Here is a 13,080-nt window from a genome sequence, read left to right as displayed (position 1 = left end):
CTTCCAGTTCTAGTATTCTATGATAGGTCTGGACAGATACCTAAATATCTATATGACTGGTGTGTGTGAGCGAGAGAGACCGACCCTTTCTCCAAGTTACTCTGCGATCTCTGTGTTATTACATAAAATGAATTAATTACACATTCTGAGATTTAGAGATCAGCAACTTTTTAATCCCAAAAAGACGATGGAAATATCTGGGACGTGTGCTAAGAAGGAAGCCAGGCCTTCTGCCAGGCTGACTGACCTGTCTTTGTGCAGCTGAAGGAACACATGAAAGGGGGCAACTAAGTCAACCCCCTCCATCAGACAATAAGTAGAAAGGAAAAATGTACAGGAGTGGACCTCAAAAAGACACAAAGAATTGTCCATTAAGGACAATGGAGGCAGAGCCTGGCAAGTTAGTCAAGTAACCCAACTGGACACTACATTTCTCTCCGAAAAGCAAGATACGTAGTAAGAGTCTCCTAACCCTCCACATGCTCTCATCCCTATGTATTTCAAAACACTGGGTTACCAGCCTTCTTTCTGTAGTGTTGGCAGGCCCAACTAGCTTGGGCAATTTCCGGCAATTGAAATCTTTTGTTTACATAATCTTGACTGAAATTAGCAAGAGCCAAGACAAATGATTTACCATCCATTCTATTATACCATGTGGCTTTTGTGGGGGTTGCAAATTCTTTGAAATCTGTGGAAAAAAATAAACGCCTTTGTTACCCTCTTTGGGAAAACAAACTCTTATTTGCTCACAATCATCCAAATGCCTAGATGCCTGTGGAACTGAAAAGATAACGTTAAGGGCACCACCAGCCAAGCCACCAGTGCTTGGTGAACACGGCCTACTCTACCACAGAAGCAGAAAAGTTTCTAGAGGAAGCAAATTCCCTCGCGGCGTTTGGCTGCCAGAGCACAGTGTGAAACGACAAGGGACTCCTTTCCTCTTTGGCAGGTTGGAAGGGATGGGCATTCAACAGTTTGCATAGGACAGCAAAGCACAGAGGTCGCCGAGTGACTTGGAGAATGGGTGTGTCTCTCTTTCACACACACAAGTGCTGTATTCCAAGCAGGTGAGTAGTGCCTGTGTCGACCTCCCTCTCGGGGCAGAATTTGCCGAGTGACTCAAGAGGAAACTATTTAGGTTCACATCCTGGTAATTCAGGCAGCTTGGGAACAGCATGACATTTGCAGTAGAAATATTGGCAAATGACTGCTGTCTAGGTCTATTCCAGTCCTGTTCTCCCCACATCCAGGTCTTTTAGAAATCTCTGCGCCCCAGTGAGAGCCAGCCTCATGCTCCCTTCTAACAGCTTCACTTCACCTAACGGATTGGAAAGGCAGCAAGGGGTTGGAAAGGCAGAAACCTTAGCCCATGCAACCACCTGCACCAGTTTATTCTGTTCCTTTCCTGGAGTGTGGCTCCCCATGGCTGAGCTATAGGACGACTTGGCATGGAGATACCGGATAATTCATCTGGCTAAAGGGGCAGCAAGTGCTTTGCCACAGTTTCAGCTGAAACAAGACTAAGAGACGATGGGTCAGCTGCTGAGCTCATGCTAGACGTGCAGTTGACAATGGCCCTGCTGATTTGAAGCAACACAGGAACTTCCAAGAGAGCGTCTCTACCTTACACTCTCAGCTTGGCAGGTCAATGCAACTTAGGCCACATTTAACACACACCTTTCCCACAGAGCACGTACGTAGCTATGGACTCACTCACCCTTCTTGGGTGACTCTGCAAATCTCCTTAGATCCCTGCCCCACATTTTTAAGTCCTCCCTTACAATAGCCCTCTCTTGAGCAGACCGCTTTACGTCACTGTCCCGCCAGGCACGTACTTGCGGCTTGGGCTGCTGGCAGGCACGACACGGTACTCAGCCCACTTTGAAGCACAGGGACATGGAGCTAGAAATAGTGACCCTGAGGAGTTTAAACTTTCAAGGGGGCACAACAAATAGCTCAACATACATGCAAACACCAGCCTGGTAATTACATTAGAGCTCCTGCTATTAGAAGTGATCAAGCAGACCACGCATAGCAAAGGTCCAAGATATATGTTAAAATCATCATTTTAGGCAGTGAAGAATTACCGCACAGGGTCAGATCAGAAGTCCATGCAGTCCAGCCGCTTGATAATGGCCAGTGGTAGGTGAGCGACTCTCACAAGAGGCAGACGTGGGAGTCTCTCATATACAGATCCCATCTTGACCTCTAAAAGAAATTGCTTTAAAATGGAAACAAGAGGTTTTCTAGCCCTTCCTACATTGTTATCATTGACACAGCTCTGGATACTCTTATTACCCACACAAATGTTCATTCCTTTACAAAGCTTGTGGCCTCAGTAACTACCTGTGATGAGCTCCACATTCCAGTAATCAGTTTTAAATTTGCCACCTATTCATTTGACTGCCTCCATTTTGAATTATGAGAGAAGAGATGCTCCTGATATGCCTTCTCTAGACCATTCGCTATGCTATATATTTTCTCTTCATCTCAGAAAATGAATTGAGGAGTTAACAACTGAAGAGGAGTTAATAGTCTTTGGTATTAATCAGAGAGCAATTTAAACAAAAAGGGCAAAGGGCTGGAGTCTTATTTTAATTTTCTCCAACAATCTGTTTTACAGAAACCTACACCCAAGGGGATAAGAACAGGAAAACAAATAAAACAAAGTCTATTATAGAATATATATAAAAATGCCCCCCTCCCCCAGACACACACACAGCGCCAGGCAGAATGGTCAGCTAGAATGGTGTAGACATGCTATTAAATTGGATATGGCACAAATGGGAAGCTAAGTAGACATAACCAGCACTTTAAAAATTTCATTCTGAAGGAGGGAGGATAAAGTTTAGATCAGAACAAGGTGGATTATTTTCCTTCAGTCATTAACATGTTCCCTTACAAGGATTCATTTGGATGCATCTTTACAGTTATACTAAATATGGGAATTTAACAGTGTAGGGTCAGATCCTCACCTGATGTAAATCAAGATGGCTTGATTTAATTCACTCCATCTACACTAATTTACATGAGCTGGGAATGCAGCCTGTATAATTTAGGCAAGGTGGTATTGGGAAGCTATTTTCTTTATAATGACATAATATTCTTACACTTACACATGTGCTCTCATAGCACCAATCTGAAGATCGTACCACAGCAAGTGGAATATACAACAGTAGATTTAAAGTAGGGGGGGGGGAAAAAATCATAAAAAGGAGTCTGCAAAATTCCACACTGAAATTTAGCCCAACAGAAAAAGAAATTTTTCAGTCCCACAAATGCTTACAGTGCAGTTGTGTTTTGCAGGGCATCTTTCATACCAACTAGATGCAAGATGCTTTCAGATACACACAATTAAGAGCACAGGTGTAGAAATTAAAAGAAGCTTAGGTGAGAGAGAAGAGGCTTTGAGGGTACATCTGGCTGGGTTGATTTAATTGGTATTGGTCCTGCCTTGGGGAGAGGGCTGGACTTGATGGGCTTCTGAGTTCTCTTCTTTCTCTATGGTTCTATGATCTAGACTGCAAGCCTTTTGGAAAAGAGCGTCTAGACTACAACCAGTACTTTCAAAAAAGCCACTTTTTGAACGAGAGCACTCAGGCTGTCTGGATGCTCTCTTTCACAAAAGCAGTTGGCATTACATAGCGCCTTTTTTTGAAAGAGCACTTTAGAAACAAGGCGTTCTTCCTCGTAAAACAAAGTTTTCCATGGTTGAAAAAACTGCTACATTCTTTCAATTTACTTTTCAAAAACGCGGCAGCAGTCTAGACGCAGAGGGAAGTTTTTTCGAAAAAAGGCCACTTTTCGAAAATCTCTGTAATCTAGACACACTCTGAATGAGAACAGGAATGGTTGATGAGGTACAGAGATGAAAGATGTCCTGGACGTTATGAGATACTGAAGACTCTTACAAACACTGAGGATGACATGTGACAGGATGTACAGACAGCTGGTGCTAACTGTGTGAAGGGAGTGGAACAGAATAACGCGCTGATCTTGTAGCTGAATTTGCATTGACAGATCCTGCCACCCATACAGAGCTCCAGTGACTTTACGTGGGCTATTTGAGGGCATGAGGTTCTGACTGCAGAACGAGGGCCAAAGTCAGAGGGAACAAGCGAAAACGTGGAATGAGATTTTAAACAAACTTAAGAGTAACAATGAACTGAAAGTTGAAGTGAATGAAGAGTGAATTGAGATAGTTAAGGGTGGAAGATGCTTTATAGACATGATGCATCCTTTATCTGAATGAACATACAATTAAAAATATTTTATTAAAATATGCAATTCACAGATTATTTAACTCTCTAAATTGGGTAAATAATGAAACATTTGTATCATTTGAGCAATACTGCAACATTTGTCTAATAAATTATTTCATTAGTTCTGCCCCGAAGTCAATTTGAAGTGGGCACCAGGATCCTGAAAAGGAATTCTACATTTAAAAAAAAAAAAAAACTGTTTCCATGATTGCTAGTCTAACCCCTCGAGGGAGTGTGGATTTTAAGTCTTTTGCAGTCCTTGTTCTCGATTACATACCACAGCATAAAAAAATTACATTTTCCAAGGTGTGGAAACTGAATCAGATTAATAGATTATTTCAACGTTCAATCAATCAATCGATCAATTTATTGACTTCTTCCAGATAGATGTTTCCGTGACAGGAAGGCAAGCGGTTCTGATTCTGAGCTCATTTGGCACATGATTCCCCAGGACAGATCTCATGAATAGCAAGACAGAGTTTTCTGTTTAAAATGTTGAGCCATATACAAGGGTGTGAGAAAAATGCAAGCCCCCGCATCTCAACTAAGTAAGGGACAGTCATGATGAGCAATTCCCTCTCAGCACACAAGGTGCATCTCAGCAGCATTATAACAGCCATTATTCAGACTAGTAGCAATCAAACGTCCTAACTGCACTAAGCCCCACTTGAGGTAGGCAATCCTGAAGATTCAGACACAACGGTTTTCCAGGCCAGCATTTTGCACAGTTTCTAGCAACCTTACCTTATGATAAAAAGAGAATTCTGTGTGGTCCCCTGAAGAATTTGTGGCTGCGTACAGCAGACAAATCTACATGTCATCTCCTAGCTATATTACTTTTGGCAGCCGGGAAGAATTTTGGACTATAGGATCTAACAAAAGACCAGCACCAGAAAGACTCCTTCAAGAAGCTATTTTCTTTGCATGGGCACACATTTTTTTTATATGAGAGCTTCCTGGCAAAGTACTACCGTACAGTAAATCCTGCACAGTGCATTGCTTTCACCTTCCATCACATTCAGGCTATGGTGTTGTTTTTAGGAGGCCTCTACTTCTAACCATATCTTTGCTGCGCATAGGTGCAAACAGATGCTTCCATTTACGAGGCCACAATCTAAAGTAAATCCAGTGGACTCACTCTAGATTTACTTTGCTTTAAACGGCAGATGCTGGTCCTTATACTTGTGTACATGTCATGTTAGGCTTTTCTATGAAATATCTGCAAGACAGACTCGGAAGTCTCCTTTGGAGGAAGGTTTGCACCTACAATTGGTTAATTAGTCTGTAGTTTAGGAGTAATCCTGGACTGCTCACGAATGCCCTGACACGACAGCCAGTTACACTTTCCAGTTGGCTAGGAGACTGTCCTATCCGGATACAGGATGACCTGGCCTCCATTATTCACACCTTTGTCACCTCTCTCCTGGGTTACGCATTGCAACACACCTGGGAATGAAGACTTCTGTGTTTAGGATGCTTCAGTTGAAACATGTCCTCACAGGATAAGGAGTGACTCCAATACATCAAACCTGTCCTCTGCTCTCCATGGAGACTTCCTACAGAATATCACAGTGGCCATCCTGGTTGTTGTCTTTAAGGCACTACTAGTCTGGGCCCATCACATCTAAAAGAACGACTGAACCTCTGAGATGAAGACTGGGGTTGATAACTGCTCCTTTGGTACAATGGAACTTTCTCGGCTGCTGAGTAGAGGACAGCTTTCCTGGGGGCCGGGCCGAGGCTGTAGAATGAATTCCCACAGGAACAAACCTCACCACCTTTGCACTAAGTGAAGACATGTTTCTTTGAGCTATACATCTAGCAGCATGCATGTATAGAATACAAAATATTCCAAAATAAAATTTTCCCCCTCTCATGTAATAGACATTAGTAAAGCTAATTTGCACAGAAATGCACTCAGATACAACAAGAATGAAGATAGAACAAGAATGTTACAAAACAATCTTGCTAAGAGTCAGATGCACTTACTTGCAATCATTCATCAGAACAACAGTTTACACCTCTAGACTTAGGGCCGAAGACTTAATTGGTCTAAGCAAGTATAGCTCTATAGGAGTCACATACTTGCATATGCTTGAAAGAATCAGTATGAATACAGATGTATAGTAAACAAGGCCAGGGAAACATATTGTGTCAAATTTCACTTTATTTGTATTGAGAAAGTAGGTAACAGAAACAACACTGGACACTCAGAGGTGCAAATTCATCATTTGCTGACAAAATGTTAGTACAATCAACGCTGGGCACTTTTCATTTCCAGGATGGTAGCAAATTGATTTAATCATTTTACTAATCTATTAAGAAAAAGAGTGCCCTGGAACTATAATTTCAGATGAAAACGTAGCATTTAGCTGGGGTTCCTTTTTGCCAGTTTAGCCACTAAGTTCATGATTAGCAGCAAACAATTAAATCTGACCTCCAAAAGACAAAATTTAAAAGTGTGTGTAAAGTCATTAAATAATAAGTGTTAGCAGCATACCCAATAAAATACATCTTGTACAAATATCATTGCACTTTTAACATATCACAGGCATTTTTCTTAACATTATTTACATAGTATAGTTTGTATAGAATAGCTAGACTGATATATACTGAAAAATAGTGGAAATGTTCACAGCCCTAGACAACGTCTAGTGTTGACTCCTTTTGCTCCATACAGTTTCTTGGGATGCATCATGAAAATTGTATACATATACCATTGCATAAAAATAGAATGTACAAAAAGCTTAATTCCCAGTTAACACTTCAGAAGGTTATACTGTGTTAATATATTAAATTGTTCTCTGCACAAGGAAACCATGACAATAGAGTCCAGCATTACCCTTCGAGTATGTTATGCGATAATACCAAAAGTCCCGCTCATTCGTATACTGTGCTTTACTTTGTATGCCAATCACTGTGTGACCATTACCCAGTGAGTTCCAAAGGCAGCTCCCTTCCACACAAGATCTCCCACTGTCTGGCAAGCAGTGAGATGAGTTTCTCACGGCTTTCTGCACTTGGGATAAAGATGCACCACTGGATCTCTCTATTCCTGCTGCCTTTATGTTTAGTACTTACTCTTGGGGCACTGACAGTATCTCCAAAGTGATCCAGCGTTAAGTTCTGCATGAGATCTTGGTTCTGAACATCATCAAACACAAACGTGAGGGCCTGTGGATATGTCTGATAGCCCATAAGCACTCTATCTAAATCCCGTATTCGTCTGCCGTCTGAGAGTTGATACTTGTCTGTCTTTGGTGGCTCCTTTGCAAACGCAGGTAGTGGGTAACTGATATAATCCTCATTGAAAAGGAATAAATCAGAACTGGTTAAAATGAGTGTTTTAGCCTGAAGTGAACTATTGGCTTGAGCAGTTCCTTCTATATGATTCACTTGAAATGCTAACACATACAGAAGGATATTCAGAGAGTGGTGATTAGCCAAACTGTCCATCTTCTCTGCTGCTAGAAAAGCTAGGTCCCCAATTTCCTCTTCATTGGGATACATAAACTTTACTCGACTAGAGTGAATCAGTTCATAATTCTCCATTTTTCCTGCAAACACAAATATAAACGAATTGTACTTTACATTCAGTATTACACGAGGTTTCCCTATGGCATGTGGCTAAACATTAGATCCTTTGAAAGAGTCTGTTGCAGCTGGAATAACTCAAGTCTAGGAATTATTTATACACAGTTTATATTTGTATAAAAATGTGAATAATTCATTTGGTTTGCATGGCCTTACTGGATTTCCCCTCTGCCTCTTGCATTAAACAATTTTCAGCTCAGTTTCAGTTATAGAATCTTTAATTGGTGGTGGCGATGTAAGAAGAAGAAAAAAAATAGCTGAATTCTCATACCACAGACAGTATACGCCTTAATAGTAGCTGGGCGGGTGGGCTGGGAAGCCAAGTGACTTTTGAATTCTACATGGATTGAATCCAGTGTGGAATCACTGAACATAAAGAAATCCCTTATTATTGCTATAGAAGATGAACAGAGATCTTTAAATGGTTCCTCTGAAAACACCTCTCTCAAGTCACAATATCTAGTGGTGTCGTGAGCTGATTTTTAGCCTACTTTCCTTAATGGACTACCATAAACAGCTGCAAGAAAATGCTTCGTAACGGGCTTAAACAATGATTTCTTTATAACCTTTCCTACAATAATCATAAATACCACCAAAGAATTCAGCTTTATTTAGAGAACCCTCTACTAAAGTTAGAAATCTAGCCAAAAGCAGTTATCATTACACATTATAATGGCTGAAGGTATCAATTTAATACATCTTAAAAAAATTCTTAGATCTAACCTAATCTGACATTGCTATTGGTCCACGAACATACAAGCTTTAGAGACAAAAAGACATCTGTAAATTATAAGCTTAACCTATAAACACGAACTACAGCTGTAAATGGCCCAAAAGATTGAGTAAGGGATATTAATTTTTTGGATTTTAGTAAAGGAGGTATATTATCATTTTGTCTCCCAATATGCAAAACTTTCTGAAATTAAACATTTCTGTTAAGACAGGAAAGTCTAGGGTACTCACACAGGACTTCAAATGGAAGTGGAATTGAGTTAACAGGAAGCAAACAACCAATGCATACATTTTCACTTTTGGATTTTAAAAAAATATGTTACATGGTCTTTTATTTACTAAACTAAGAGTACAGAATGAACCACTCACCTGTATTTTTATTCCCAAATTCAGAGTAGAAGTCCTTATCTACTGGTTCTGGTGAAGGAGTACGTGCCAGCAATGACAGCACGGCCATGAGGTGCTGTATGAAGGCATGAGTACTGTAACTGTCTCTAGTTAGACAGGTTACTATATGACCCGCAGAACATCCTGGAGAAGACAGAACAAACCACTTACAACTTCAGCAAATGTTCATCCGTCACTATGTAAAGTTTCCTGAACAAAGTGACTGATATAGTTAACTAGTTAGAAATGATCCTCTGACCAAAGCCATTCGCATTGAAAAGGTACCTCATTTCATTTCGGAACAATGGATGTGAACACTCCTGAATGTAGACATTTAACCCTCTGAGCATTACTCAGAAAATTTACTCAAAAAAAAAAAATCCACCTTAATTTCTGAAAATATTTTACTGATGTCACAAGTGAACATTAAACTCCCTGCTTCTCCAAAGTTTAATCTCTGCACTGACACTTTGTATAAGGTCACCTACATCACCTCCTTTTATATGCTCAGTTTCCTTACAGTATCTCATTGCCACTACTGAAAATATAAGAACACAGGAATGGACATGTAGGGTCAGACCAATTGTCCTTCTAGCCCAATATCCCATCTTCCAACAGGGGCCAATGCCAGACGCTTCATTGGAAATGAACAGAACAGGGCAATATTGAGTGATCCATTCTGTCATTTAGTCCCAACAGCTGATAGACAGAGGCAAAGTTGAACTCATTTGGTTAAACTCACTCAATTTCGAGGTGACAGAATCCCTTAAATCAAAGTAAGGGCTGATTTTCAGTCTTAAAGTCCACCATAAAATTTGCAGTACAAATTGTACTCAGTGTCACGATCTTTGCACAAGACAGAACTGACACCTGGAATCCTAACTTTGGATTTGTTTTGGTGGGTCTCAGGTCCATAACATGAATGTTTTGTATACATTTGGCCTTACTGATGGAAAGTGCTAGAATAAGATCTAGCTATTATTCTGATGGTGCTTGTTTGTGAGAAAGCTAGGCTATTCTGTTGTATAACGGTCCTAAAAGAAGCAAGGATACAGTTTTCAAAAACTCTTCAGCTATTACGTCACTTGAGTCCCTTTGATTCTCATTAAGATTTAGCGATTTATGCACCTATGTCCGTGTTCAAATGGGACAGGTGCTTTTGCAAATGCCTTGGCCAGCTAGAAGTTTAGCGTATGCTTTTAGTGGAGGTCTCTGTTAGCATCACACCACCAAGAGGTTAAAGTAGGACAGCCCATGCAAGTTTAAAAACTGTGCAGAATGATGGAAGAGAGGCTTCAATGCATAAACATTTACGGTAATTTCTGGAGGTCAAAAGAAAGAAGATGGGAAATGACATTTAATAAGCGACTTGGATAAACTCACATTAAAAATGGAAGGTGCGACAAACTCTGAAGAATGAAAGATCAGGAAGAATAGTTTACATTTCCCTTATTTAATAGCCTTATGCATCTGGGAAGCATGTTCAAGTAACATCCCACATAAAACTGGCAGAATGGTCTCTTGACAAGAGACACTAACTCTGAGAACAGAGTAAGAGAGTCAGGCGTTGTTTGAATTCATTTCAAAATATGCTGGGAAATCTCAATTTGTGTTAAAGACTAGATGACCTCTACTCAGCAAGCCTGCCAAATAAACCATTAAAACATAACTTATAGTCAGTGTTTACAGGTCATTACTAAACTTCTGCCCGTTCAAGTCCTAATGCAATTGTCAAATATCTTAATTAAACCATCATAAAATCATTTTCAGCTTTTTTTGTGTAAATGAAGATATAGCCACAGATTATCTGCCTTTACAATCTTAATTGCAGAGGCAATGGTGGTGAAACACTTCCACTACTACATGACAACAAGGCTACCAGTTTCAATGGGAGCATTCCATAAACAAAAATGTTTTCCACTTACGTAGTACACAAATTAAGAAACACTCAACGTGCAGAGCACACTATTTTCATTCACTGATGTGGCACCAAAAAGGGTTGCTTTGAAGATCCTTTTGGTTTGGGAGACCGTGGCGGTGAAGGAGCTGCTGAGCTGTTGCAGGAAGCGGGTTGCTGCCCTAGGTCCTAGGCTGGTCTGACTTAATACTTTTTCATAAATATAAGTTTGAGCCTCCGGTCCCTGTGTTGTAACACTGTCACGAATCATGGGCAGTGCAAGCGGTTGGCATGAGTGGATTAACAGAAGTGAGCTGAAGAGAGGCCATAATAAGGTTCAAGTCAGTGCCCCAGAGTATTATGGACTCGTTTACAACTTTGAGAAAAAGGACTAAGAAAAAACTGCGCACACTAAGGAGACAAAAGTGTACAGAAGGAGGCAACGTTCCTAGATAAGAAGAATTAACCAGGGAGAAACCTAACCAAGGACATTCCGTTGCTTATCACTTGTGGTTAGACAAGCAGAATTGGGTGGAGTCAATAGGGTGCTTCAAGATTGGTCGTGAACACACCAGTGAGATGGGATGGTGGTGCCACTAACTAACATCTGTGTGCAACCAATGGATAACATCCCACCCGACTAGCCCCCGCCGTGGGGATACATACCACACCATTTTGCCCCATGAGTCGGAGTCCATAAATTCAGCATATTGGGGTGACATGCATGTTGGACTCTCGCCTGAACCAAATTAACCAACATTATCTGGGGTTTGGCCAGCCCCAGAGGGTGAGTGGTATGTGTGAATGTGTTTGAGAGTGTGTGTTAAATTGGGTTAAGAATTAGACTGTTAACTAATCAACTTGAACATTGCTTTTAACCTGCCTTTTAATTGCTAACCACTAAATTTAAATATTGCTTCTGAATTGCTTATAATAAAGTTTGTTAAAGGTACATTTTGTCTACTGTGAATTCACTGTTCGTGCAAATTTAAGACTATGGGGCTGTTGAGGACTGATCACCTGTACAACAGCACCCTCTTGTGACAACACTCTGGTGGCTACATTTTTCTGGGGGACGCATGTCTCACCCAGGCACAGGACACATTGAGAACGTCCATCTGGTTGTGCAGCATTTGAAGCCCAATGAGCCAGCATGGGGAGGACTGGTTGTTGAGAGAATTCTTTTATTTCAACAGGAAGAGGTGTTTGAAAGTACTAACAATGATGAACTACTAAACTATTAACACTACTAGAACTAAAACTATAGCTTGTTTCCCATGTCTATCTACTAGGTCATTCAGGACAATGGAGCTCCAGCTCTGGTCCGTGATGGTTGAGGGGGAATGGAGGAGTCCAGGCCACACCTGCAACACTTCTCTAGACAATGGTGTGGGAGGCAGGCACTGCCACGTGTACAGCCTGTGTGGTCACTACTATGAAACTCTGAGCACAGGCGCAGGGAAACACCAACACCTGGAATGGAGCGCCCACAGGGACATCTCGAAGAACAAAAATATACGAAACATATCAGTGGAAAAAGTTCATGACTGCTTTTTATGAATCTTTTACACATGGCTGAAGGGATTGTTCTCCCACATTTTATTTCACTTAAGATGAGGAAAGTGTAAAATTTCACACCCCAAAATTATTATTTGGGCAACATAAGCCACTAGAAGAGGACAGTTTTTTTAGCCATGTGTATTTATACAGTGGCACCAGTGAAACATGTATGTCACCATACTGGAAATGTGTTAATTACAAAAAGATGGCAAGAAAACATGGTCCTCCATATGAAAAACCTAGTGAAGGCAGGGATGAATTCAAGAGGATAGTAGTGCTTGTAACTAGAAAAAAAAATCTACAGCATAACATGTTACTCACCAGCAATTCGAAAATATTGATCAAAAAGTCCAACATTCACTGATTGCAGATCATTAAGTTTTAGCACAAAGCAGCAAGAGAGGTGGAAAGAGCTATTTTCACAATCTGAGTTTTCATGGTTCCACACATCTAATGAATTAAGAACACAGTATGAAAAAGAGCAAGTCACAAAAAGGAAGAATGTTAAATGTAGAAAACAAACGTGAAAATTAAGTTCAGCTCTCAGAACAATCTTTTTAAAATAAATGATAAACTTCTCCACTGTTGTGTCTGAAACAAACTCATCCCTTGCCCATGAAAAGCATTATTCTTTAGTGACCCCCCCAC

General features: G+C 40.6%; 1 protein-coding gene across 1 annotated transcript in view; it reads right to left on the bottom strand.

Annotated features, from left to right (window-relative positions):
* Positions 1-6,411: 6,411 nt before the first annotated feature.
* NISCH (nischarin) overlaps positions 6,412-13,080 on the bottom strand; it is a 48,592-nt gene continuing 41,923 nt past the window's right edge. The window contains exons 19-21 of the mRNA XM_075939424.2: positions 12,754-12,882; positions 8,958-9,119; positions 6,412-7,819 (exon numbers count right to left, since the gene is read on the bottom strand). Coding sequence (XP_075795539.2) covers positions 7,191-7,819; positions 8,958-9,119; positions 12,754-12,882 — 920 coding nt within the window. The 3' untranslated portion in view covers positions 6,412-7,190. The remainder of the gene's footprint in view (positions 7,820-8,957; positions 9,120-12,753; positions 12,883-13,080) is intronic.

The sequence above is a fragment of the Pelodiscus sinensis genome, chromosome 11 (assembly GCF_052426305.1).
Source record: "Pelodiscus sinensis isolate ZL-2025 chromosome 11, ASM5242630v1, whole genome shotgun sequence".
Lineage (NCBI taxonomy): Eukaryota > Metazoa > Chordata > Testudines > Trionychidae > Pelodiscus > Pelodiscus sinensis.
This window is presented reverse-complemented; position numbering and strand designations above follow the sequence as displayed.